We start from the raw sequence: 26,930 nt of genomic DNA, 5'->3' as shown, positions 1-26,930 counted from the left end.
TCCATTTAAAAGGAACAATTTATTTATTGTTTAAAGAACACAGACCATAAAACACTAATAATATACCTAGAAAAAAACCCAAACGAGATTGTTAAAGAAGTCTTCATAGGCATTATGGCATCTTGTTCTTCCTAACCTTAACTGATGGGGGTTAGGAGGAGAAGGCTCAGAATAAGGGTTAGGAGGAGAAGGCTCAGAATAAGGATAACAGTTCATAATTTCTTCATCTCTGCTCTAACTGTTCCCTTAGTTGGTGAATAACAACCAGCTCCATCCTAGAAGCAACAGAACAAATATAAGCAGCAGCAAGAAATCATCCTTGAGCAGGAATGCAGCCCTGTTGCTTGAACAAAGACAGAACACAATCTAGTATTAACTGCTGCAAGGTAGGCACTTAAACTCACTGTGGCAGGTTCTAGTGTTTAGTAGAAATGACCTCGTTTTTTCCCCTATGTTTTAGGAAATACTAAAAACCAAAAGAAAAGCTAAAACATATGCAAACCAAACAGCTGTATGGCCTCTAGACTAGACTGCCTTTGGAAGCATGACTGAATCATCTGCTGGTACCATAGCACAGAAGCAATATAATCAATTCTTGTTTGGTGTGGTGGTGCACACCTGTAGTCCCAGCTACTCAGGAGGCTGAGGCAGGAGGATCCCTTAAGCCCAGGAGTCTGAATTCGGCCTGGGCAACCTAACAAGACCCCATTTCTAAATTAATAATAATAATTCCCAAATTGACAAAGAGAAAGTCTCATGGTTGTGTGGGGTATCTAAGTCTACTATATTTTTATACTGGCCTTTTCTACATGACTACAAACTTTGAGCATATTATAAGTAGCAAAGAAGGTACAGATAAATATAACTGATTCAACATAAGGCAACGGAAGGGACAGAAACATGCACAGTTTCATCCAGTCTTCAGTCTGGATGGTGGATCCAAGGTTTGTGTGCCAGGCCAATGGCTCTCCTCACTTCTTCAGAAAACGCTGCAATTGTTCCTGTAGGGAAATGAGCTGTCGGGAGAAGTAGAAAGACATGAAAAATTCATTTGAAATCTGAAGTCCCATTACTTGATCTAGAATTTACTTACATGAACCAAAAAGAACTATTGTTATTTGGCATTTATAAGGTTATCTTAGTCTTGCAATGTTCCAGAGAATACTGGCCACAGTCAAGAATGCATGCATAATGCTGTGGCCATGATGATGTCCTTTATTATGCCCAATTTATGAAGGGAAGCTTTGTATTAGTCAGTTTTCATGCTGCTGATAAAGATATACCTGAGTTTGGCAAGAAAAAGAGGTTTAATGGAGTTACATAGTTCCACATGGTTGGAGGCCTCATAGTCATGGTGGAAGGCAAGGAGGAGTAAGTCATGTCTTACATGGATGGCAGCAGGCAAAGAGAGGAGAGCTTATGCAGGTAAACTCCCCTTTTTAAAACCATCAGATCTCGTGAGACTTATTCACTATCACAAGAACAGCATAGGAAAGACCTGCTCCCATGATTCAATTACCTCCCACTGGGTACCTCCCACAACATGTGGGAATTAAAGATGACATTTGGGTGGGGACACAGACAAACTATATCAAGCTTTAAAATTGAATAGGCTTTAAAAAATGTGTTTGCTATTAAGAATTTGTGCTTCTGTGAAGAATATACAGAGGTCACAGCTCACTGTAGGGGCAAAGGAGATGGGATCTCTGTAACCATATTCTAAGATTCAGATGGTAAAACAGTTGGGACACTCTCTTGTCCCAATGAACACAACGGGTCTTAGACTGAGTCTTACCGGCTGCTTCTTACCACATTAGGAGATACTTAGAAACTTAGTCAGTCCTGACCCATCAGGAGCCTGATGATGTTCTACTTTTGCTTTCTAAGTTAGAAGCCTTGAATATTTTGTGGTACAGGATTTAATTTTTTTAACTTGAAATGGTGAAGTGACCAATAACATTCACAGATGTATGCCATCTTTATAACAAAGGTTGTTTTTGAATATTATTCATTTCAGGACACTCCATACCAGAATTAATTTTTAGTTTGTGAAATGAAAGGAACATTATAAAACAATCCTATGCTGCACATCACCTACCAAGCCACAATAATTGCTATCTGCAGTAACTTAGAGGCTCTTCTCACTCGGTTGCTGAGTGACCCCTGATTGACCATGATTACAACCAGTGACTGCTCCAGTTCTTTCTCCTTTGCAGGCTCTTTCTCTTCCCGCCACTCCCTAAAGATAGGTTTTTCCTTAGATTCGACTTCTTGCTGAACAGTCAACCAGGCTAACTCAACTAGCCCCACAGTTTCAATGATCATTTCTGTGTGTGGGCCTCTCTCCAATTTCCCATTTTCAAAAGCACTTCTCCACATATCCCTCCAAATCCACTTCTTGTTATCCTATTTTCAGTTAATGGCACATCATTTCCCGGTTGCCCAGGCTTTGGACTCATCTTTGTTCCCCTTTTTGCCCTGTAAATCCAATCAATTGTTAAGTTCTGTATGCTTCTACCACTTGCACCTTTGAAGCTCCAGGCTGTCCCTACTCCAGTTTCTCCTATATACTTCTGGCAGAAAAATCTTCCTGAGTTACTCCCCAGGTGAAAAAGCTTTGAAGGCTCATTATGACCTACACCAAAAATCTAAACTGTTCACCCTGGCATCACCACCTCTGAGCCAGTGTGCATGCTGCTTTCTCATGGAATGCACTCCTTTCCCTATCTCCTTATTAAAACCCTACCTATATTTTAAGGCCCCAGTCAAATATCATCTTCTCCGTGAAGCCTTCCTTAATATCCATGGACAATCTCTCATGGCTTTAAGTCCCTACCCCTCTTGTCAATTTCTCCCCAAATGAAGGCACAGACTGCACCATAAGCATATCATAGCTCCCTGCAGAGCGTAGCTTAAAGTAGACACCTACTAAATCTAATTTGGATAAATGAACTAACATAAGGGACTCTGAATAAATAAAATTTACAGCTACATTTCTAGGCTGCTCCTCAATACTAACTATAGTCATGTGTTACTTAACAATGGGGATATGTTCTAAGAAATGCACCCTTAGGCAATTTTGTCATGATGTGAATATGACAGAGCATACTTATACCAACCCTAGATAGTATAGCTTACTACACACCTAGGCTACACAGTATAGTCTATTGCTCCTAGGTTACAAACCTGTACAGCATATTACTGTACTGAATACTGTAGGCAATTGTAGCACAATGTTAAGTATTTGTATATCTAAACATAGAAACATAAGTAAACTAAAAATGCAATATAAAAAATTAAAAATGGTACACTTGTATAGGGCACTTACTATGAATGGAGCTTGTAGGACTAGAGGTTGCTCTGGGTGAGTCAGTGAGTGAGTGGTGAGTGAATGTGAAGGCCTAGGACATTACCGTGCACTACTGAAGACTATATAAACACTATAAACTTAGGCTATACTAAAATAATTAAAAAATTAAGTAAGTGGGCAGTTATGTTATGATGGCTATAATGTCACCAGGTGACAGGAATTTTTTTAGCTCCATTATAATCTTATGGGACCACCATCATATATGCAGTCTGTCATTGGCCAAAATGTTGTTATGCAGCATACAACTGTACTTATATTGATGAAAACAAAGATGTTTGGTGGGTACTAAAACAACCCTGGCATTAACTGTTCATCTGATTGTTTTAAAGCAGTACTTGGATAAGTGATTTGCTGAGAGGAAGGGAATATATAGAACATAAAAATTCCGCTGGTCTTGTGGGGATGGGGGTGGGGAGTAGCGCCTGTACTTTAAGAGCACCATGCTAAGCCCATCCTCATAATACCAACTCCAGTCTCCTTAAAATTGTAACCCTCAACAGTATAAGGTTAGAGTCCGCACACATTTTCTTTTTTTTCTTTTTTTTTTTTTTTTGAGACAGAGTCTCGCTCTGTAGCCCAGGCTGGAGTGCAGTGGCCGGATCTCAGCTCACTGCAAGCTCCGCCTCCCGGGTTCATGCCATTCTCCGGCCTCAGCCTCCCGAGTAGCTGGGACTACAGGCGCCCGCCACCTCGCCCGGCTAGTTTTTTGTATTTCTTAGTAGAGACGGGGTTTCACCGTGTTAGCCAGGATGGTCTCGATCTCCTGACCTCGTGATCCGCCCATCTCGGCCTCCCAAAGTGCTGGGATTACAGGCTTGAGCCACCGCGCCCGGCCCGCACACATTTTCTATACAGCTACTTGACCCTCATTTAGCCTATATTGCCTTCTTCTCTCTTCACCCTGTACACTCTCTTGTGGCTTTGAAAAAATATAGTTGTCATTCAAGTTAGAAATCTGGCATACATCCTTAATGATTCCTTCTCCTTCAACACCCAGTAATTGACCCAACTCCTATCAATTCTACCTTTAAAATATATTCTCTAATATATCAATATTCACTGTAGCATTATTCATAATATCCAAAAGTGAAAGCAACCCAAATGTCCATCAGCAGATGAATGAATAAACAAAATGTGGTATATTGATCCACTGGAGTATTAGTCAGTCTTAAATGGAAAAAAGTACTGAGACATGCCATAACATGGATGAACCCTGAAAATATGCTAAGTGAGAGAAGCTCGACTCAAAAGACCATGTATTATATTATTTCACTTGTATGAAATAACTAGAAGAGGCAGTAGATTAGTACAAAGTAGATGAGTGGTGGCCTAGTGCTGGGCGGGGGAGAGGTTCTGGAGAAATGGGGAGGGGAGTGACTACTAATGGATACAAGGTTTCTTTTTGGAGTGATGAAACTATTCTAAAATTGACTGCAGTGATGGTTGTACAACTCTGAATATACTAAAAGCCACTGAATTGTATACTTTAAATGGGTAACTTGTCAGGGGGCGGGGAGGACGGGGTTTGAAGCAGTCTCACTCTGTCACCCGGGCTGGAGTGCAGTGGTGGGATCTCTGCTCACTGCAACCTCTGCCTCCCAGGCTCAAGCAATCCTCCCACCTCAGCCTTCCGAGTAGCTGGGACTACAGGCACACACCACCATGCCTGGCTAATTTTTGGAGAGACAGGGTTTCACCATGTTGCCCAGGCTGGTCTCGAACTCCTGGGCTGAAGCCATCTGCCCACTTTGGCCTCCCAAAGTGCTAGGATTACAGGCATGCACCATTGCACCCAGCCTAAATGGGTGAATTGTATGGTTTATGAATTACATCTCAAACAGTTATAAAAACATTTTTATTGCAGTTTAAAATTAATCTATATTCTCTCAATCTCCATTGCTACTACCTTAGTCCAAGTTACCATCCTCTGTTATTAGCGTACCACAAAGCCTCCCAACCAGCCTCTTTGCTTCCACTCTCACCTTCCAACCCAGTCTCCAGATAATAATCAGAGTAATCTTTTAAAAGTTTAAATTAGGCCAGACGTGATGGCTCATGCCTGTAATCCCAGCATTTTGGGAGGCTGAGGCAGGTGGATCACGAGTTCAGGAGGTCAAGACCATCCTGGCTAACACGGTGAAACCCCATCTCTACTAAAAATACAAAAAATTAGCCAGGCATAGTGGCACGTGCCTGTAGTCCCAGCTACTCGGGAGGCTGAGGCAGGAGAATCGCTTGAACCCGAGAGGCAGAGGTTGCAGTGAGCCTAGATTGCGCCACTGCACTCCAGCCTGGGCGACACAGCAAGACTCCATTTCAAAAAAAAAAAAAAAATTTAAATTAGATGTGATTTTCCTATCTAAAATTCTTCAAGGGCTTCCCACTACACTTAAGGCCAAACCCATCCTCCTTATCATGGCCTTTAAGGAACCATACACTATGGTCTCTGCCTACTTCTCCACCCTTATGTTAAGCCATTCTCTTCCTGGCTTTAAATACTCCAAAGGTCCTCAAAGAGGCCAAGTTCTTTCCGAACATGAGACCTTGCATATGCTCCACCTAAGATGCTCTTCATCCCACTCTGCCTGGACTTAATCCTTCTGGTCTCAGCTTCAATAGCACCTCCTAGGAGAGGTCTATCGTGATCCCCCAATTAATTCAAGACTCTCTTTATTCTAATAGCACCATTGACTTTTTTCCTTCATAGCACTTCTTCACAATTTGTACTTTTATATTTGTATAATTTGTTTACTGTCAATCTCCCCTGCTAGACAGCTCCATGAGGACAAGTACAGCAGGTCCTCGAATAACATCGTTTTGTTCAGTGTCGTTTTGTTACAGTAAGTCCTCACTTAATGTCAACAGGTTCTTAGAAACTGCAATTTTAAGCAAAATGACATCCAGAAAGTCTCCAAATAACATCGTTAGTTCAATATAATTTCATTATAATGTTTTTTTTCTTTTTCTTTTTTTTTTTTTTTTTTTTTTTTTTTTTGAGACAGGGTCTCACTTTGTTGCCCAACCTGGAGTGTAGTGGCGTGATCATGGCTCACTGCAGCCTCAACCTCCTGGGCTTAGTGTCCCGAGTAGCTGAGACTACAGGCTTATGCCACCACAACTGGCTAATTTTTTGTACAGTCGGGGTTTCACCATGTTGCTCAGATTGGTCTCAAACTCCTGACCTCAAGCGATCCGCTCGCGTCAGCCTCCCAAAATGCTGGGGTTACAGGCATGAGCCACCATGCCTGGCCTCATTATAATGTTGATGAGAAAAACAAAATCACTTCCCCGTACACATTAGGTGAATTGGTTTGTCTGAACTGTCCCAGTCTGAGTGAGAGTAGGTGTGAGCATGCCCTGCAATGGGATGCCATCCTATCCAGGGCTGGCTCCCACCTTGCGCCCTGAGCTGCTGGGATAGGCTCTGGCCATCTGAGACCCTGAACTGGAATCACTGGGTACATAATTGTCTTACTTGTTTTTATCAGTCTTTCTCAAATGTATGTATAGCTCACATTTATTTCATATTTATTATTATATTAGAAGTGTTTTGGTTTTTATTTAGAAGTTTGGTGATGTTTTTGTAACCAGAAATATGCTATAGGAACTCAATTCTTCTTTATATCAGTTAGCCTATAGTAAAATTAGTTTCATTATATATACTTCATTTTGCTTAAAGTTACAGTTTCCAAGAACCTATCAATGACACTGAGGATTTACTGTATTATATTTATCTTATTCAACGCTGTACATCCAGTGCTTTTTACTTCATAGGCACTCAATATCTGTTGAATGAGTGAACGTTCACAAAGACCTTGTTCCACCCTGCTACCTTCATTTAGAAGATGTGGCTACCACTATTCCTATGAGAGGAACAGCCAGCAATAATATTGGAAGTGAGCTGGGGGATTCTCTGTATCAAATGTTTTCTGGTTAATTTGAAAATATACTTCTTACCTTCTCATTTTTTTTTTTTTCCTGTATCTCAAGCTGCTCCAGCACAGAGTGAAAATGATTCTGAAAAATAAATTGTATAAATGATGAACACTGAGTCTCAAAGGAAAAAAAAAAACCAAGGGAGGCAAGGAGTTTGGCAAATAATTGTTTTTGTTTTTGTTTTTGAGGTGGAATCTTCCTCCATCACTCAGGCTGGAGTGCAGTGGCGCAATCTTGGCTCACGCAACCTCCGCCTCCCAGGTTCAAGTGATTCTCATGTCTCAGCCTCCTGAGTAGCTGGGATTACAGGAGCATGCCACCACGCCTGGCCAATTTTTGTATTTTCAGTAGAGATGAGGTTTCACTGTGTTGCCCAGGCTGGTCTCAAACTCCTTGTCTCAAGTGATCCACCTGCCTCTGCTCGCAAAGTGCTGGGATTACAGGCGTGAGCCACTGCGCCCAGCCGCAAATAATAAACTGTCATACAAAAGAGCACTCTTTTTAAAGGATTTAGAGTATAAAAACTATCCCCCCTAACTACAGTACCATCCAATTTGATTTTATATACACTCTATAGCATTTTTTTTTGGTCTTACCCTAAGTGATTGGAATGCCCTTATGTTACCTTTTTCTAGTTTAGCACAAATCCTTTGTCTGTGGTGACCTGTTAGAGAAGCTGGCTTAGAATCTGGTGCTGATGACTCCTCCATTTCCCCTAACTAGGGCAGAGTATCACTATTCCTAACTAGTACTACATGTAACAATAATCACAACAATAGCATATATCTGTATCTTTCAAAATGTGCCCTTATCTGTTATCTTACTTGGTTATTCTAAAGGACAACACCCAAAAAGGGTATAGTTCTGTGCTCCCATTTGCTGAATACAGCTCTGAAGAAAATGAAATCTGGCAGGAAATTCCAAATGCTTCAGAACTTCCCTCACTAAAAAAGGGAAGCAAACATGACCTAAACATACATTTTCTTTTTGTTGAAGCTCTTCAACATATATTAATAAAATATTTATTCTTGTTCAAAATGCACCAAAAATTTAAAAACTAATTATTTCTCGTTTTCACTGCAATGGATACATTTTAATACAAATAACAGGATTCAATCTATGCCCTACCATTTACTGTGATCCCTGGCAAGTTACTTAACCTCTTTGAGTTTCCATTCTTTATCTATAAAATGGGAGTGGTGACAGTATTTATGTTTCAAGGATGTGAGGATAAAATGTGATAACATGTGTACACAATTCTTAGCTCTTTATGTGCCTTTTACATAGCAAATGCTCAATAATGGCATTTTTTATCTCAAATCACCTGGTCCCTTCCCCAAAATGCTTATATTAGATGATCAAAATTACTCAGGTAAAAGGAAACGGGGTTATCTTTTATTAGGAGTTTCTAAGAGGCTGTTAAGGTTCATGAATGAACAAGAACCCTGCATAGAGATGACATAAGTGGAAACACAAAGGCAAGATACTGAAAGTAAGAGATCAGGATTTCTTTATGCCAGCCAAGAATTTACCTTGAGTGTCAGGTTTTCCACTTTCATGATGAGATCCTTCTGTCTTTGTGCTTTATTCTGAATCTCATGGAGCTTTTTCTCCTTTTTATCAATCTGCTTCTGAATTTCCATGACTAACAGAGATACACAGAACTTATATATTAAATATAGCCTAAATGAATGGACCAAGATCCAAATCAAGTAAAACTCCACTACACATCTGAGCAATAACTTCTTGAGCTTAGCTTTGGGTCTAATGTATGCTTAGAGTCAGCCTTTAGCACTGCCACCCACCCTGGTCCCATCCCTTTATTTTTTCTCTGACTTACCTATTGAACTGGTACCTTCATTTGCCCTATACTGGCCAGATTCAATAAACTTGGCCTGAAGCTGCCTTTCCAGATACTCTTCAGAATAATCTTCCTCCTCTTCTTCTTCGTCATCTTCATCCTCATCCTCATCCTCATCCTCATCCTCATCTTCATCATCCTCATCCTCATCATCATCATTGTTACTTCTAGAATCACTGAACATCTCCCGAAGCATATCATATTCTACTGGTTTTAAGCAAGAAGAAGGTGAACTATCTAAAACTCTGCAAATGACTCATACTCCAGATAAAATTATACTCCTTACTTTCACATTCCCCAGGCAACCAGTAAATTTTATAAATCATTTTTTTCATGCAGGAAGATTATTCCCTTTGTAAAACAAGGACAGCAAGTGCAAAACACTGTAACATTCATTCATGTAGTGAGTGATCAAGACATTTAGAGACTCTAAGGGTCATAGGAAGTTAAGATACCAGCAGTGGATGGGAGATTAGAACACCAATCTAAAACCCCTAAACTGCCAAGGGACCAATAAGAGGGAAGAAGGGCTGGGTGTGGTGGCTCGCGCCTGTAATCCCAGCACTTTGGGAGGCCAATGCGGGCAGATTACTTGAGGCCAGGAGTTGGAGACCAGCCTGGCCAACGTGGCAAAACCCCATCTCTACTAAAAAAAAAAAAAAAAAAGAAAAGAAAAGAAAAAAAGAAAAAATAGCTGGGTGTGGTGGTACATGCCTGTAATCCCAGCTACTTGGGAGGCTGAGGCACAAGAATTACTTGAACCTGGGAGACGGAGGTTGCAGTGAACCAAGATCGCACCATTACACTCCAGCCTAGGCGACAGAGCGAGACTCTGTCTCCCAAAAAAATAAATAAATAAAAGGCCAGGCAAAGTGGCTCATGCTTGTAATCCCAGCACTTTGGGAGGCTGAGACAGGCAAATCGCTTGAGGTCTGGAATTCAAGACCAGCCTGGCCAACATGGTGAAACCCCGACTCTACTAAAAATACAAAAATAAGGTGGGCGTGGTGGTGCACGCCTGTAATCCCAGCTACTCGGGAGGCCGAGGCAGGAGAATCACTTGAACTCAGGAGGCAGAGGTTGTAGTGAGCTGCAAGATTGCACCACTGCACTCCAGCCTGAGCGACAGAGCAAGACTCCATCTCAAAACAAAAAAAAAAAAAAAAAAAAAAAGAGGGAAGGATGAAACCATCCTTTTTTTCTGGATTGGCCTATGAATTTATGGAAAATGATCTGATACCCAGTCAATATCTGCCCTATCTGAAACTCCTGCTTTGCCTTTACTAAAGTACCTGATGAGGTATGACCCTGCTTGTGGCTGCTCATTCCCGAGGATATCACAAATCCTGGGATGGAGCCTTGACTTTCTATTTCCTTGGTTCCATCTTCAGCAACGACTTCCCAACCTGAAAGGAGTGGATAGTCAAGGAAAAAACAGAAGGAAACAAAAAGGCACAGCTGAAAGGGAAGGGGCTCTTTGACTAACAGTGCTATTTAATTTAGTCCAAGTTTAGGCCATTTGTATTGGAATTCCTAGCTTGGAGAAGTGCCTTATATTGAATTACACAATAAATAATTTTCTATTACATGAATTTGCTGTTCCTAGCTAGAACATAACATTTGAAAAAATCTTAAGTTCTACACATCAAGGCTGGCACACAAACACCAGAGGTGAGGCTTCGTTAGCATGTACAAATGGGGCAGAACAGACTATGCAGAAAATATTTGTATAAAGGATACGGGTACTTATGGCTTCAGCATCTGAACGCAGCAGTCTCCTTACTTCATTTTCCACATCTGGAGATTCAATGTACTGAAGCAAAGTTGGGGATTAGAGGGGGATACCAATACTGTCATTTAACACCCTGTGTTTTGCAGGAGTGCCCTCCTATGTACCAATGAATTCAAATGTTAGGCCTCTTTAAATTCTGATCCAACCAAATTTCTACTTTAAGTAGTGCTATTTATGAAGGAATCTTTAGCCAGAGTCTAGAATTTTATACAGTAAACTTATTTTTTCCTAATTAAACAAATTACTTGAGACATTTAATCTTTTCAATCTGCAGTTCTATGGTAAAGACCTCTCTCAGAGGTGCAACCCTTAGGTCTCAGTTATAAATTATTTGTCCTGGTTTATATTGGCAAAGAACTATAATTCCTTATTAGTTATTTAGAAATAATTTGGTTTAAAGATCCAAATTCCCAGATTTCACTTCCCCACATCTTTATTATTAGAGATGTTCCTACAAAAACTGGATCTTAGCTGTATGTTCTCCCTTGAATCCAGTTTTACATAATTATCTCCACAGCAACCAATTTGTCATGCCACAAATAGAAATTAGGACTTTGATGGGGAATAAGCAATTGCAAACAACTGCTGTTAAAAGTAAACTCTGGCTCCCAAGGAATGGCTTTTGATAAAAAAGAGCAGATTAGAATACACGGGGTCACTGGCCAAATTGTATCTTTTCCTCTAGGAGTTATCAAACATCAAACAATGAATTCATTTTTCAGTGAATCAAACCCAGTGTATGTGTTTAGGATGAGGGTTAGAGGTGAGAAGGAAGGCTCAAAAGTAGCTTTTGTGGTTGATTCATTTGAAATGAATGAGCTATTAAATAAAATATATTAAGGGTAAAAATGAAGTTATATTATGACTGCTGTACCTCAGGAAGGCTGCTTTTTTCCATTTCTTTGACATCAGGGACCTATGAAATAAAGCACAATAAACAAGTTATATTATGATGCCTATATTTCAGTAAAGCTTAAAGAGTTCTACAACTATTCTTAACTTTGTTTTACATTGAGTAGGCACTCAATAAATGTTGACTTACAGAGTATAAAAACCAAGGCAACTGTGTTCATGGACTGGAAGACTCAACATAGTAAAAATGTCAATTCTCCCCAAATTGATCTATAAGTTTAATGTAATTCCTGCCAAAATTCTAGCAAGGTTTTCTGTAGCTATAGACAAGCTTATTCTAAAACTTACATTAAAAGATACAGGCTTTTGGCCAGGCATGGTGGCTCATGCCTGTAATCTCAGCACTTTGGGAGGCCAAGGCAGGCAGATCACCTGAGGTCAGGAGTTCAAGACCAGCCTGACCAACATGGTAAAACCCGTCTCTACTACAAATACAAAAATTAGCCAGGCATGGTGGCCCATGCCTGTAATCCCAGCTACTTGGGAAGCTGAGGTACGAGAATCGCTTGACCAGGGAGGTGGAGGCTGCAGTGAGCTGAGATCGTGCCATTGCACTCCAGCCAGGACAACAGAGCAAGACTCCATCTCAATAAATAAATAAATAAATAAATAAATAAATAAATAAATAAATATATGGACTGTAGAATGGCTAAACAATACTGACAAATAAAAGTGAAGTCAGAGCAATCAGCCTTCTAATTTCAGGCCTTTCTAATTTCAGGACCAATTATATAGTGACACTGTGATATTGGTGGAGGGATTGACAGATGGATCAATAGAACAGAATGGAGAACCTAGAAACAGAGCCACAAAAACAAGCCCAACTGATTTTGGCAGAGGTGCAAAAGCAATACAACAGAGGAAGGATAGCCTTTTCAACAAACAGTGCTAGAGCAATTAGACATCCTTTGGCAAGAAAAGCAAAAATAAAAATAAAAAACAAAAACCTTGAACTAAACCTCATAGCTTTACAAAAATTAAGTCAAAAATGGGCATCGGGCTTAAAAAGAAGTTAAAAAAAAAAAGCAGGAGAAAATCTTCAGGATCTGGGCTAGGCGAAGAGTTCTTAGATTTACCATAAAAAGCAAGATCATTTTCAAAAAAATCAATATATTGTGCCTCATCAAAACTAAAAATTTTAGCTCTCTGAAAGACCCTACAAAGAGGATGGAAAGACAAGCTACAGACTGGGAGAATATATTTGCAAACTACATATCTGATAAAACACTAGTAGTATTTAGAATATAAAAAGAACTCTCAAAACTCAATAATAAAAAATCAATTTAGAAAATAGGCAAAAGGCATGAGCAGACATTTCATTGAAGTGGAATAGATGGCACATGAGATGTTCAACCCCATTAGGTATCAGGGAAATGTAAATTAATACCACTACATTAGTGGTGTGGTGTGAGATCACTACACACCTATCAGAATGGCTAAAATGTAAAATAGTGACAACACCTAATGCTGGTGAGGAGGTGGAGAAACTGGATCATTCATACATTATTGGCAGGAATATAAAATGGTACAGTCACTCTGGAAAACAGGTCGTTTCTTATCAAACTAAACATGCAACTACCATATGACCCAGCAATTATACTCCTGGACATTTATTCCAAGGAAATGAATACTTATATTCAAACAAAAACCTGTTCACAGCTTTATTTATAATAGTCAAAACCTGTAAACAACCCAGATGTTCTTCGATGGGAGAACAGTTATATAATGTGGTACATTCATACCATGGAATACTACTCAGCAATAAAAAATAAACTATTAATGCTACAAAAACTTACATGGATCTTAAGTGAATTATGCTGAATGAAAAAATAAGCTGGTCTCTGATGTTATATACTACATGATTCCATTAATATTAAATTTTTGAAATGACAAAATTACAGAGATAGAGATCAGATTAGTGATTACCAGGTGTCAGAGACTGGAGTGTGAGGTGGAAGGAAAATGGGCATGGTTATATAAAAGCAAAATGAGGGATCCTTTTGATGATGAAACTGTTTTGTATTTTGACTGTGTAGGCAGATACATGAACTTACACATGGGATAAAACTGCATAGAACTAAACACATGCACAAAAATACATGAGTACAAGTAAAACTGGAGAAATTGGAATAAGATTGCTGAATTCTAATCATGTCAATTACCTGTTTGTGATATTGTACTATAGTTTTACAAAATGGGGAAAATGGCAAAAAGGTACACGATATCTCTCTTTTATTTCTTACAACTGTATGTGAGTTTACAATTATTTCAAAATAAAACGTTTAATTTTAAACAAAAGAAGAAGCCAAGCCACAATACTCCTATAGTTTGCCCAAGGTTCTATAAGCCTGAAATAAGACTAGGAATATAACCACAATTCCCAATTTTCAGGTTCTGGATGGGTTCACTTTAAAACTAGATCTTGCAATCGAAAACTGAAAGCATTAACAGAAGTTTCAAATGTATGATTCTTCCAGACCCCAAATGACTAGCCTATAACCTAAAGGATCAGGTATTTTTATTCACTGCTATATTCCCAACTGCTAGCATACAGCGCCTGGCATTTAGTTCACATTCAATAAATGTTTATTGAACATATAAATGAATTAACAAATTAATTCCCAACTGACTTTTTCTCTTTCCTTCTGGCCCATGATCCTCTTCTAATTAGCCCGGCAGACACACAAACTGCATGTAACTAACCTTTTTTTGTGTTTTCCGGAACCTTTTCTTTCTGACATTCTTAAGTGGTGGAGTAACTAAAATAAATACAACACAGTGAAACGTTATATGATTGATGGTAGTCACATAGCTGAATTTGATAAAGACAAAGATCATGCTATAAACCAAAGGCTCATGACATGACTCCTTTGTTTTGTTTTGTTTTGTTTCTTTTGAGATCGAGTCCCACTCTGTTGCCCAGGCTGGAGTGCAGTGGTGCGATCTCGGCTTACTGCAACCTCCTCCTCCTGGGTTCAAGCGATTCTCCTGCCTCAGCCTCCTGAGTAGCTGGGATTACAAGCGCCCACCACCACACCCAGCTAATTTTTGTATTTTTAGTAGAGACGGGGTTTCACCATGTTGGCCAGGCTGGTCTCAAACACCTGACCTCAGGTGATCCACCCGCCTCGGCCTCTCAAAGTGCTGGGATTATAAGCGTGAGCCACCGTGCCCAGCCAACATGACTCCTCTTAAGAGTGTCTGAGAACTTAATGAACCAAACACCTAAGTGTGGTAAGAGGTCCCTGTTTCACAAGGAATTAGGATTCAGCAAATAAATTTTAGTCAGCAGGAATGAGCAAGGGGCTGTTGACTTACTGCCATGCTTCCAGACATATTTTTTCTCTCTCCCCCTTTCTTTTTTCCTGGTTATATTAGGATCAGCAGAGGCAGCTGATTCTTCTGGAGAAGGGTGGATATCACCATCAGTAGTGCACACAAGCATCTACATTTAACAAAGACAAAGAAGTTGACTATGACCACAAATTTTGGGTTAGCAATCATAATCATTCTTACCACTAGAAATGCACAGAAGAGACTGATACTTGCCATTTCCAGAAAACCAAGTATTTTGTAATGTACATTTATATTCTCTAATTTTTGCAGTCTCTCTCTCTCCCTCTCCTCCCCTCCACCAGCCACCAGCAGCACTACATATGAACTCTGAGGGTTTTTTTTTTTTTTTCCCCACTAGAGTGTTTACCACTACAGAGGGAATATATTGGAAACAGATCTTGGAACTTAGCTTAGGTTTTTTGTTTTGTTTTGTTTTTAGACAAAGTCTTGCTCTGTCATACAGGCTGGAGTGCAATGGTATGTGATCATGGCTCACTGCAGCCTCGACCTCCTGGGCTCAAGTGATCCTCCCACCTCAATCTGTAGAATAGCTGGGACTACAGGTGTGTGCCACCACACCTGGCTAATTTTGTTTTTATAGAGATGAAGTCTCACTATGTTGCCCAGGCTGGTCTCAAACTCCTGGGCTCAGGTGATCCTCCCGCCTCAGCCTCCCAAAGTGTAGGGATTATAGGCATGAGCCACTGTGCCTGGCCTATCTCAGCATTTTGATTTAGAGAGGAAATAAGAAATCAACAGCAGAGATGATGAATAAGAACCAATTTAAACCTCCAGAGTTAACAACATACTGTTTTAATACAAAGTTCAGAAGATCCCAGCTGCTCATATGTTTCAATTAATGAAAAGTCACTATAAGTGGCAAATGGGACTCTCTATAGGCGATTTGGTTAAAATAAAATACTGAAATCTAGGGATCAAACACCAAACCAGCACATGACATTTCATTCCTGTGCAATCGATCTGGAAATTAGAAATGCCAAGCAGCCATTCACCAAGTAGAAAGGAGTACTGAAAGAAAGAAAAATAGGGAGAGAAAAGAATTCCTTGAAGGATGTGAGGCTAGTAAAGAAAACTAGTCCATACCTGAGAAATGTCTGCTGTTTTATAAAAAGTTTTTTTATCAAGCGTTCTCAGGCTTTCAATAACACAAGGCAAATCAACCAGCTTAGCAGCTAGTGGAACATCTTCTACTTCAACAACTGCATGGCGCCTATCAGCTGAAGAGAAGTAAAGATTAAAGTTGATATCTTCCCAGTGAACTTTTTTTTTTTTTTTTTTGAGACGGAGTCTTGCTCTGTCACCCAGGCTGGAATGCAGTGGCCGGATCTCAGCTCACTGCAAGCTCCTCCTCTCGGGTTCACGCCATTCTCCTGCCTCAGCCTCCCGAGTAGCTGGGACTACAGGCACCCGCCACTTCGCCCGGCTAGTTTTTTGTATTTTTTAGTAGAGACGGGGTTTCACCGTATTAGCCAGGATGGTCTCGATCTCCTGACCTCATGATCCGCCCGTCTCGGCCTCCCAAAGTGCTGGGATTACAGGCTTGAGCCACCGCGCCCGGCCCCCAGTGAACTCTTAAACTTCCTAAGGTTTGAATAATGAAGACTTATGTGGGACAGACTAGTCTTTCCAAGAAACCTACTATCTCTCATAATGCTAAAATTGTGTACACAATTAATAGCTTCCTAAAGAAAAAAATGGAAAGCATATGGAACTCTTTTTTTCCTAGTTACATCACTTGGGCAAAAGTAGCTAAGTTTCTTGTTAATGGATGTGAACTAAATATGTGTGAAGCAATAAATGTTTCATTCTCATCCCGAAAAGCAAATTCCATTCATTAAAACCAATTCCTTTCTTTTTAAAAGCATTTAATCGTGTCATTGTACATGTGTGTTTTCAAAGGGCTGGGTGAGGGAAGGATTGACTGACCCTAGAATGGTGCTAGTAAGTCTCAAGTTAAATCTTTAATTAGCTTCAAAAAGATAAAATTCTATACAACAGCCATATATTAAACTCTGAATATTGCTGCTCAGATGTCCCAAACATGAATGTCTTTTGACACAAGAGGATTCAAGTATAATCTTCTAGTACTATGTGAAGAAAGAAAGACACAAAACAATGTTTACCATTTTGTGTGAATTAGATTATCTGTTTCCATTCTAGTATTATGCATAAAAGTTTTGCCAATAAGGAAGTGACAAGAAACAGTTAATATCAGTTATCTGTGGTATTGAGGTTGGGGCACCATAAAGAAGAAGAGTTTTATTTCTTCTCCTTTTGAACTTTTCTTTTTCATTTGATTTTTTTTTTTTTTAGAAGGAGTCTCTCTCTGTTGCCCAGGCTGGAGTGCAGTGGCACGATCTCTGCTGACTGCAACCTCCGCCGCCTGGGTTCAAGCAATTCTCATGCCTCAGTCTCCCAAATAGCTGGGATTACAGGTGTGTACCCCCATGCCTGGCTAATTTTTGCATTTTTAGTAGAGATGGGGTTTCGCCATGTTGGCCAGGCTGGTCTGGAACTCCTGATCTCAAGTGATCTGCCCGCCTCAGCCTCCCAAAGTGCTGGGATTACAGGCATGAGCCACCACGCCCAGCCTGTTTTATTTGAATTTTCTAACTATGAACTTATATTATCTTTAAAAAAAAAAATCAATCAGTGTTAACTAACTGGTGAGATTATGGGCCACTTTTTGTTTTCTTTATATACTTCTCTGTATTAAAAAAAAAACTAGCAAAATTTATTTATCTATTTTTGGTTGTGTGTTTTTTATGCAGATAAGCTTGTGTGAAAACATTTATTTATTTATTTACTTATTTACCTATTTACAAGAGCATCCATGCTCTTGGTGCAAATGGCCTCTAGATTCACCCATGGTGTCCCAAATGACAGAATTTTGTTCTTTTTAAAAGGCTGAGTAGTATGGCATTGTGTATACGTATCACACTTTCTTTATCCATTCATCCATTGACGGACACTTAGGTTGATTCCATATCTTGGCTACTTTGAATAATGCTACAATGAATATGGGAGTGCAGGGAGATATGCCTTCAATGTGTTGCTATCAATTCCTTCTGTGAATATATTCACAGAAGTGGGGTTGCTGGATCATATGGTTGTTCTATTTTTAGTTTTCTGAGGAACCTCCATACCATTAAAAAAAAACAATAATGGCTGTAGGCCAGGCACAGTGGCTCACGATTGTAATCTCAGCACTTTGGGAGGCCGAAGTGGGTGTATCACTTGAGGTCAGGAGTTCGAGACCAGCCTGGTCAACATGGTGAAACTCTATCTCTACTAAAAATACAAAAAAATTAGCCAGGTGTGGTGGCACATGCCTGTAGTCCCAGTTACTCGGAAGGCTGAGGCAGGAGAATCACTTTAACCCAGGAGGCGGAGGTTGCAGTAAGCCAAGATCGTGCCACTGCACTCCAGCCTGGGTGACACAGCAAGACTCCATCTCAAAAAAAAAAAAAAAAAAAAAAAAAAAAAAGGCTGTATTAATTTACATTCCCACCAATAGGGTACAAAGGTTCCCTTTTCTCCTCATCCTCATTAACAGTTGTTATTGTTGTTCTTTTTTTTTTTTTTTTTTTTTTGAGACGGAGTCTCGCTCTGTCGCCCAGGCTGGAGTGCAGTGGCCAGATCTCAGCTCACTGCAAGCTCCGCCTCCCGGGTTCCCGCCATTCTCCTGCCTCAGCCTCCCGAGTAGCTGGGACCACAGGCGCCGCCACCTCGCCCGGCTAATTTTTTTTTGTGTTTTTAGTAGAGACGGGGTTTCGCCGTGTTAGCCAGGATGGTCTCGATCTCCTGACCTTGTGATCCGCCCGTCTCGGCCTCCCAAAGTGCTGGGATTACAGGCTTGAGCCACCGCGCCCGGCCTTGTTCTTCTTTTTAATAAAAGCCATTCTAACAGGTATGAGGTGATATCTCGCTGTTGTTTTAATTTGCATTCCTCTAATGATTAGTGATGCTGAGCATTTTTTCATGAACCTTTTGGCTACTTGTATGTCTTCTTTTGAGAAGCATCTGTTCAGATCCTTTGCCCATTTTAAAATCAGTTTATTTGTTTTCTTGCTATTGAGTTGAGTTCCTTATATATTTCAATATTAACCCCTTTATTGGACGTATGATTTGCAAATATAACAAATACTATTTAAAAGAAAGAAATATATATCACTGGCCAGGCGCGGTGATGCACACCTGTAATCCCAGCGCTTTGGGAGGCCAAGGCAGGTGGATCGAGAGGTCAGGAGTTTGAGACCAGCCTGACCAACATGGTGAAACCACGTCTCTACTAAAAATACAAAAATTAGTCAGGCATGGTGTCACGTGCCTGTATTCCCAGCTACTCGGAAGGCTGAGGCAGAAGAATCACTTGAACCCAGGAGGCGGAGGTTGCGGTGAGCCGAGATCACGCCACAGCACTCCAGCCTGGGCAACAGAGCAAGACTGCATCTCAAAAAATGGAAAAAAAGAAACATATGTCACCTTTACAAACAAAGAATGGCATATCCATTTGTCATTCCCGGGGATGTTCAGAAATCATAAAGTCTATATATAGGAGACTACCAGCAGTATGAAAACCCCACAGTTGACCCCCAAGTTTCCTTAAACACACTATGGTAATCACTCAACTCGAGGTGCAATATTCCTACTTCCTTTCCTCTTAAAAGAAGAGGACTTAAGCCTCTCTAAAGCATGAGTCCATCAAGTCAGAGACCATATTCTATCATTTTTCACATCCTTAGTACCAAGTATAGTGCCTGGCACATAGCAATCCCTTAATAAATTATTGTTCAACGTATAGTGAATGGATATTAACTACTTACGCAGTAAGTCAATTTTTAGTTTATCCTTCATCTTGACACTTTGAGAATGTACTAGGTTCCTGACAGTACAAGCGTGTTCCTAAAAAGGAGGTAAATTGAAAAATCAGAAGAACTAAACATCTACTTGGCAGCTAACAGAATAAATATATCAAACAAAGTCCTCCCTTAAATAAAACCTTACACCTCCCAAATGTTACTAACAAGACCATGTACCATGAGATACTGTGCACTGTATAAGTCAAGTTAGGATGAAGCTGACTCTAAACTCATAATTGTCTCTTAGTAGCTACAGTTAATAGTTTCTCCCAGCTCTACAATCCTGCTACCCGTCTGCTATAGTTGCTAAAGAAAGGCTTACCTAGTTGCAGTTTGCTTGGTATATTAAGTAACCCTAATTAGGGAAATAGGTTTCTGAACCCCATCCTTAATATAGCTGCCTAGACTAAGTAATTGCTTGAATACGGGTATCAGTGTGGGGAAAGAGAGCCAAATACTTGTTGAGATGAGCTTTAAATGTCTTGCATGGTGGTGAATAATGCTGGCCCTTCTCACTGCCCCTTTTGAGGTGACAGAAAGGATTTCAGAGGAGTCTTATCTTGGCTGTCCAGGGAACAGGCTGTTAGTATTGGTAGTAAGTGACTGGGTCCATCATTGTCACAGCTGTTTTGCCAGGAAATCAACCTGCATGATAGGTAGTATGTACAGGAGGAAAAAATGCTGCCAAAAAAGTACACGCTATGATAGGACTGCTTACAGAACATGATTCCTGGGAAACAAATGTTCTGAGTTTTTATAGCCTACCTGAAATAGAAATGTTACAGAATCCAAGTAGAACTACAATTATAATTAAACTGTAATTGGCCGGGCACAGTGGCTCACACCTGTAATCCCAGCACTTTAGGAGGCCGAGGCGGGTGGATCACAAGGTCAGGAGATCGAGACCATCCTGGCTAACACAGTGAAACCCTGTCTCTACTAAAAAATACAAAAAATTAGCTCGGCGTGGTGGCAGGCACCTGTAGTCCCAGCTACTCGGGAGGCTGAGGCAGGAGAATGGCGTGAGCCCAGGAGGAGGAGCTTGCAGTGAGGCAAGATTGTGCCACTGCACTCTAGCCTGGGTGACAGAACAAAGACACCATCTCAAAAAAAACAAAAACAAAAAACCAAACAAAAAAACACTATAATTATGAAGATATTTGTTCTGAGATACAAATTCTTACCAGAGGCAGACGCAATATAAACTGGTTCTCAACTTCATCAGGAACTTCATCCTGGCTTTTACTCATGTCTTGATTTTGAGTTCAGGAAAGCAAAAAGAAAACCAACAGTCACTAAAAACTCCTCTTGCTCCCCCTCCTGACCACTTCTAGTAGTACTGGTTAAATTATACAAGATCTTGCCCGTAACACTAGACACTAGACCAACACACTAGAATGATGTGTGTACAGTTAGACAATACCTTATTTGACATAACTTAATTATTTCTAGACGTTACCTTAGCTCCTCTCCCATATGTGTAGATTTTTCAAAGTCAATCCAAATTACATGATGTAATTTGATGAACAAATGAAATAACAGCTGTTATGAAACATGATTTCATCTTCTTAATCATATTCTTAGACTCTCAGGTAAAAGACTACAATTCAACAACACGGTGGTGGCTACCTAAGCAAACTATATAACCTCTGCAGGGAAGAATGCAAACCAAAAGCTGAAATCGACCTAGAAACCACTTGCAGAAATGATCTGTGATGATTTGAAGTAAGCAAGGGCTTGATTTTCAATATTTCACCTACCTTAATGGATTAGTAGAAATTAAGCAGTCCATGGGAGACCAGGCAGTTTTTTATGACTCTAGAGCCAGCAACAACAGCTTTGAGCTACCCTCAAAGTTAGGGAGTCCAGTTCTTTTTTTTTTTTTTTAAGACAAGAGTCTCGCCCTGTCGCCCAGGCTGGAGTGCAGTGGTGCGATCTCGGCTCACTGCAACCTCCACCTCCCGAGTTCAAGTCATTCTCCCGCCTCAGTCTCCCAAGTAGCTGGGACTACAGGCATGCACCACCATACCCAGCTAATTTTTGTATTTTTTAGTAGAGACAGGGTTTCACCATGTTGGCCAGGCTGGTCTCAAACTCCTGACCCCAAGTGATCAGCCCACCTCAGCCTCCCAAAGTGCTGGGATTACAGGCGTGAGCCACTGCGCCCGGCATGGAGTCCAGTCCTTTTCTATTCGTTTTGTTTTGTTTGTTTGTTTGTTTTTGAGATGGAGATTTTATGGAGAACATAAAATCTGATTTGATTTATTCATTATTATCCTTTCATTCATTACTACCTTTTATTGTGTGCATTCTGTATGGCCAGTACTACATTGAGTACATTAGGTCTATCATTTCATATAATCCTTACAACCACCACTTATTTCGAATGCCCCCAAAAGCTATTTAAAAGAACTCCTAAGATGGATCTCTTCACTTAAAAAATATATATTCCTTTGGTGAAATGAATACTTCCTTCCAAGTTAATCTTTTTTTGACAAATTATAATCATATATAATAATGGGGTACACAGTGATGTTATGATATAGTGTGAAATGACTGAATCAATCTAATGAGCATATCCATCACCTTAAATACTTATCAGTTATTCCCCTTAACTGCAACTTTCATTTTTTTAATTTTAAAAGCCAAATTTGGCAGTGGGAGATTGTATACCAACTTTAGTGGCATTAATGTTAATAAGTTCTGACAATATTCCACTACTATCAGACCAGCCTAACTGAAATTTTCTATTTGATCAACATCTCCTCACTGCCCCTCCCCCTACTACCGCCTGTAATAACCAACACTCTACTCTCTGCTTCTGTGAGTTCAATTATTTTAGATTCCACATATAAGTGAGAATATGCGATTTTTGTCTTTCTCTGCCTGGCTTATTTCACTTAATATAATATCCTCCAGATTCATCCATGTTGTTGCAAATGATAAAATTTCCTTCTTTTTAAAGGCTGAATAGTATTCAGTTGGGTACACATACCACATATTTATCCATTCACTTGTTGCATACCTAGATTGATTTCGTAACTTAGCTATTGTGAGTAATGCTGCAATGAACGTGTGTGTGCAGCTATCTCTTTGACACACTGATTTCAAGTTTTTAGGATATACATCCAGAAGTGGGATTGCTGGATCCCAAGTTATTTCATTATTTTTCATTTTTTCATTATTTTTCAATTTTTTGTTCTTCCAATGAACCAAGATTTTATTTCTAATCTTATTTTCCATGTATTTGGGATGTATTTGTAGAACCATGCATTTGGGGTATTAGGGCCCTTTTTTTTTTTTTTTTTTTGAGACAGAGTTTCACTCTTGTTGCCCAGGCTGGAGTGCAATGGCGTGATCTCAGCTCACTGCAACCTCTGCTGCCCGTGTTCAAGCAATTCTCTTACCTCAGCCTCCCGAGTAGCTGGCATTACAGGTACCTGCCATCATGCCCAGCTAAATTTTTTTTTTTTTTGTATATTTAGTAGAGACGGGGTTTCACCATGTTGGCCAGGTTGGTCTCGAGCTCCTGACCTAAGGTGATCCACCCGCCTCGGCCTCCCAAAGTGTTGGGGTTACCGGTGTGAGCCACTGTGCTCAGCCAGGCCCACACTTCTGTGGGAGACTTTTCTCAAAGGTGGAAAGATGGCTGGGCGCTGTGGTTCACACCTGTAATCTCAGCACTTTGGGAGGCTGAGGCAGGAGGATCACCTGAGGTCAGGAGTTCCAGACCATCCTGGCCAACATGGTGAAACCCCATCTCTACTAAAGATACAAAAATTAGCCGGGAGTAGTGGTGGGCGCCTGTAATCCCAGCTACTTGGGAGGCTGAGGCAGGAGAATTGCTTGAACCCAGGAGGTGGAGGCTGCAATGAGCCAAGATGGCACACTGCACTCCAGCCTGGGTGACACAGTGAGACTCCTCAAAAAAAAAAAAAAAAAAAATCAGCAGTAGAAAAGCAGACACCCAGGATGGGAGAGGGAAAGATGCATTATTTGTGATTGTAATTTCTTCTCTTCTTGTTTCATGCAGATATATATGAATATATGTGCATCCATAAATACAAAAGAGAAATATAAATGCAAGAAGAGAGTTGATTAAAATAAATAAAAAATCTGGGGGCTGAGCACATTCCCTAACAGAACATAGTAACAATTAAGGCTGGGAGCAGGAACAGATTATTTGAAGAACTAGCTGCTAAGCAAGATTTTATCAGATCAGTAGTAACTTTTAGATTTCTCAGCAGAACTAAAACTAGGGCATTTTGTTCATTTCCAAGCCTTTTTGGTAATTCCTCTTTTATGGAAGAAAGAATGTAAGAACTGAAACTATTTCAATGTAGTTGTTTGATAAACAGGCCTAATAAAAGGTCCGGTGGGAGAGAAGTTAAACAATCCTAGTTGAACTGGGTTTTAATTATTTTTTAAATTTGTTACTTGCATTTACCTAAACAACTAGTTGTACGTTATTCACTTTAAGAAAAAGCATCCGCTTTTTTCCAGCAAGCACTCTTTGATACCTGATTAAATTAACAGGACCCCTTCCCACCATTCACCTAGCTCCATCTCGCTTTAGCAGAATTACAATTGGAATTATAATTGGCTGGAGGGCGCCTGGCAGCATGCTCCAGGCCATGCAAGTCAGTACACGCCTAAATGGGTGTTTTTTCAAGTTCGCAGTCGCTAGCTACAGTTTAGAGACTGACCTCCATCCTTATCCCCGGGGCACTAAGCTTTCAAAGGGAAAGTTCCACCCCTAGGCTTTGATCCACTTTCCCTTGAAAACCTCCCGCGAGGCCCAAAAGGTCGCAACGGGTCCCAGCCTTCGCGCCTCGCCGTGCAGGCGGGCTGGGGAGGGCAGCTGGGTGCACCATGGCGGGGTGCACAGCGGCGGGGGCGCTGACCCGGTCCCGGACGACCGGTCGGCCGTCCGACTCACCCGCTCCTCCGCGGACTAGCGCCAACACCGAAAAGGCTGTGGGGCTGGGGACCTGCGCCTCTGGTCTGTGGGCTCCGGACGAACCGCGCGTGGGCTCCCGCGCGGAACGTAGAGGCGAACGCTGGGCGGCCGGCGCCTGGACAGTAAGAGCGGCGCGCGCCGGCCCCTCCCCGCCTCGCCACGCCTCCGCGGTCGCGCTGCCCAGCCGACTGAAGCACGACCTCGAGGCAGTGGCCGGCTCACCGCGTGCTGGGCGGGAAGGCTAGAAAGGCGCCCAGCGCCGAGGGGAGGGCCCAGGGGGACGCAACCGCTCAGGGACCTCGCGAAGCAAGACCGAGGCTTCAAAACAAATTACCTTGGCCGGGCGGGGTGGCTCACGACTGTAATCCCAGTACTTTGGGAGGCCAAGGCGGGCAGATCTCGAGGTTAAGAGATCAAGACCATCCTGGCCAACATGGTGAAACCCCGTCTCTATTAAAAATACAAAAATTAGCTGGGCGTGGCTGCGCGCGCCTGTAGTCCCAGCTACTCGGTAGGCTGAGGCAGGAGAATCCCTTGAACCCGGGAGGTGGAGGTTGCAGTGAGCCGAGATTGCGCCACTGCACTCCAGCCTGGCGACAGAATGAGATTCCGTCCAAATAAATAAATAAATAAATACCTTTACACAGGGGCAACCTTCAGGGCGCCAAAAGATTTTTACCAGGAGACAGCGATACTCCTAAGAGGCGAGTTGGACCGGGCGCGGTGGCTCACGTCTGTAATCCCAGCACTTTGGGAGGCCGAGATGGGTGGATCACCTGAGGTCAGGAGTTCGAGATCATCCTGGCCAACATGTTGAAACCCCGTCTCTATTAATAATAATAATAATTAGCCAGGCGTGATGGCGAGCGCCTGTAATCTCAGCTACTCAGGCAGCTGAGGCAGGAGAATCGCTTGAACCCGGGAGGCAGAAGTTGCAGTGAGCCGAGATCGCACCACTACACTCCAGCCTGGGCAACAAGAGCAAAACTCCGTCGAAAAAAAAAGAAAAACAATAAAAGCGAGTTGCTCGCTTTTGGTTGCTCCTCCATTCCGTTAGGTCGGACGGTTTGTCCCTAGGCACGGTGACCTCGCCTGGTGACAAATACGCCGCCGGGCAAACCCACTGAACAGCTAGAATCCGTGCCCAAAGCCCTCTAACATGATCAGTTGCTCCCCTCTCCTCAACAGGGTCAACATTTTACATCCTCTGGAGAGGGGCACAAGTTCCGTCGCCAACTGCTCCTCAAGGGGCCGCAATTCAAACAAATTTTGAATCGAACTAAAAGCAGTTTGTTTCTCCTAAAGAAGGTCCTCGGCTGGGGGAACAAGTTTAAAAAGCCACCTACCTTTCCCTTCCTGGAAGTTTTCTGGGGCCTGGGCAGCAGCCTGGGCGCTGCCGTCCGCATCCGTTTGAGCGTTCTGGTCGGCAGGAATCTGGGTGCCTTGGTCGCCAGCAATGTCGGCGCTGCTTTCACAGGTGGTTTCAGACCCACGGTCGACAGGAATTTGGGGCTCTTGTTGGCTAGTTACTTCCGATGTTGAAACTGTTGGTGTTGAATCATTTTCTGAAGAAACGGGGAGCCGTCCCTCGGGGCACTCCATGGTCCACCTCGTTGGGGTTGTAAAATGGCTTCCTGTATAGTCACGTGACCTGAAGGGTTCCAGAACCTTCGTAAATGTAAAAGGTTTCTTTACGTCTTTAAGACGTAATACTATTACCGACATTGCCGGTGCCTGTTCAAGATTGTAGCAGCCAAGTCTCCACTGCCTAACACTTAACCTAAACGTAATCGTAGGGAATAAATATTTTCGGAAGACGATTCTACAATCATTTTGTTTTGGGACATGATTTTTTTCATTCAATTAAACTAGATTATCAG

At 41.4% G+C, this 26,930-nt stretch overlaps 1 protein-coding gene across 3 annotated transcripts; it reads right to left on the bottom strand.

Annotated features, from left to right (window-relative positions):
* Positions 1 to 26,930, bottom strand: LOC105499310 (TATA-box binding protein associated factor 7 like). 3 transcript variants are annotated; one of them, XM_011771840.3, is made up of 13 exons: positions 26,397 to 26,930; positions 21,275 to 21,342; positions 20,055 to 20,133; positions 16,312 to 16,445; positions 15,190 to 15,316; positions 14,575 to 14,630; positions 11,834 to 11,875; positions 10,908 to 10,980; positions 10,460 to 10,573; positions 9,147 to 9,371; positions 8,839 to 8,951; positions 7,328 to 7,387; positions 1 to 1,016 (listed from the first exon to the last, which is right to left on the bottom strand). In XM_011771840.3, exons 1-13 carry the CDS (start codon positions 26,773 to 26,775, stop codon positions 972 to 974), a joined length of 1,515 nt encoding a protein of 504 aa, XP_011770142.2. In that variant the 5' UTR covers positions 26,776 to 26,930; the 3' UTR covers positions 1 to 971. The 3 variants fall into 3 exon arrangements, with proteins under 3 accessions (XP_011770142.2, XP_011770141.2, XP_011770143.2); XM_011771839.3 differs by having other exon boundaries at positions 9,147 to 9,374; positions 26,397 to 26,929; XM_011771841.3 differs by lacking the exon at positions 9,147 to 9,371.

This window comes from Macaca nemestrina, chromosome X (genome assembly GCF_043159975.1).
Source record: "Macaca nemestrina isolate mMacNem1 chromosome X, mMacNem.hap1, whole genome shotgun sequence".
Lineage (NCBI taxonomy): Eukaryota > Metazoa > Chordata > Mammalia > Primates > Cercopithecidae > Macaca > Macaca nemestrina.
This window is presented reverse-complemented; position numbering and strand designations above follow the sequence as displayed.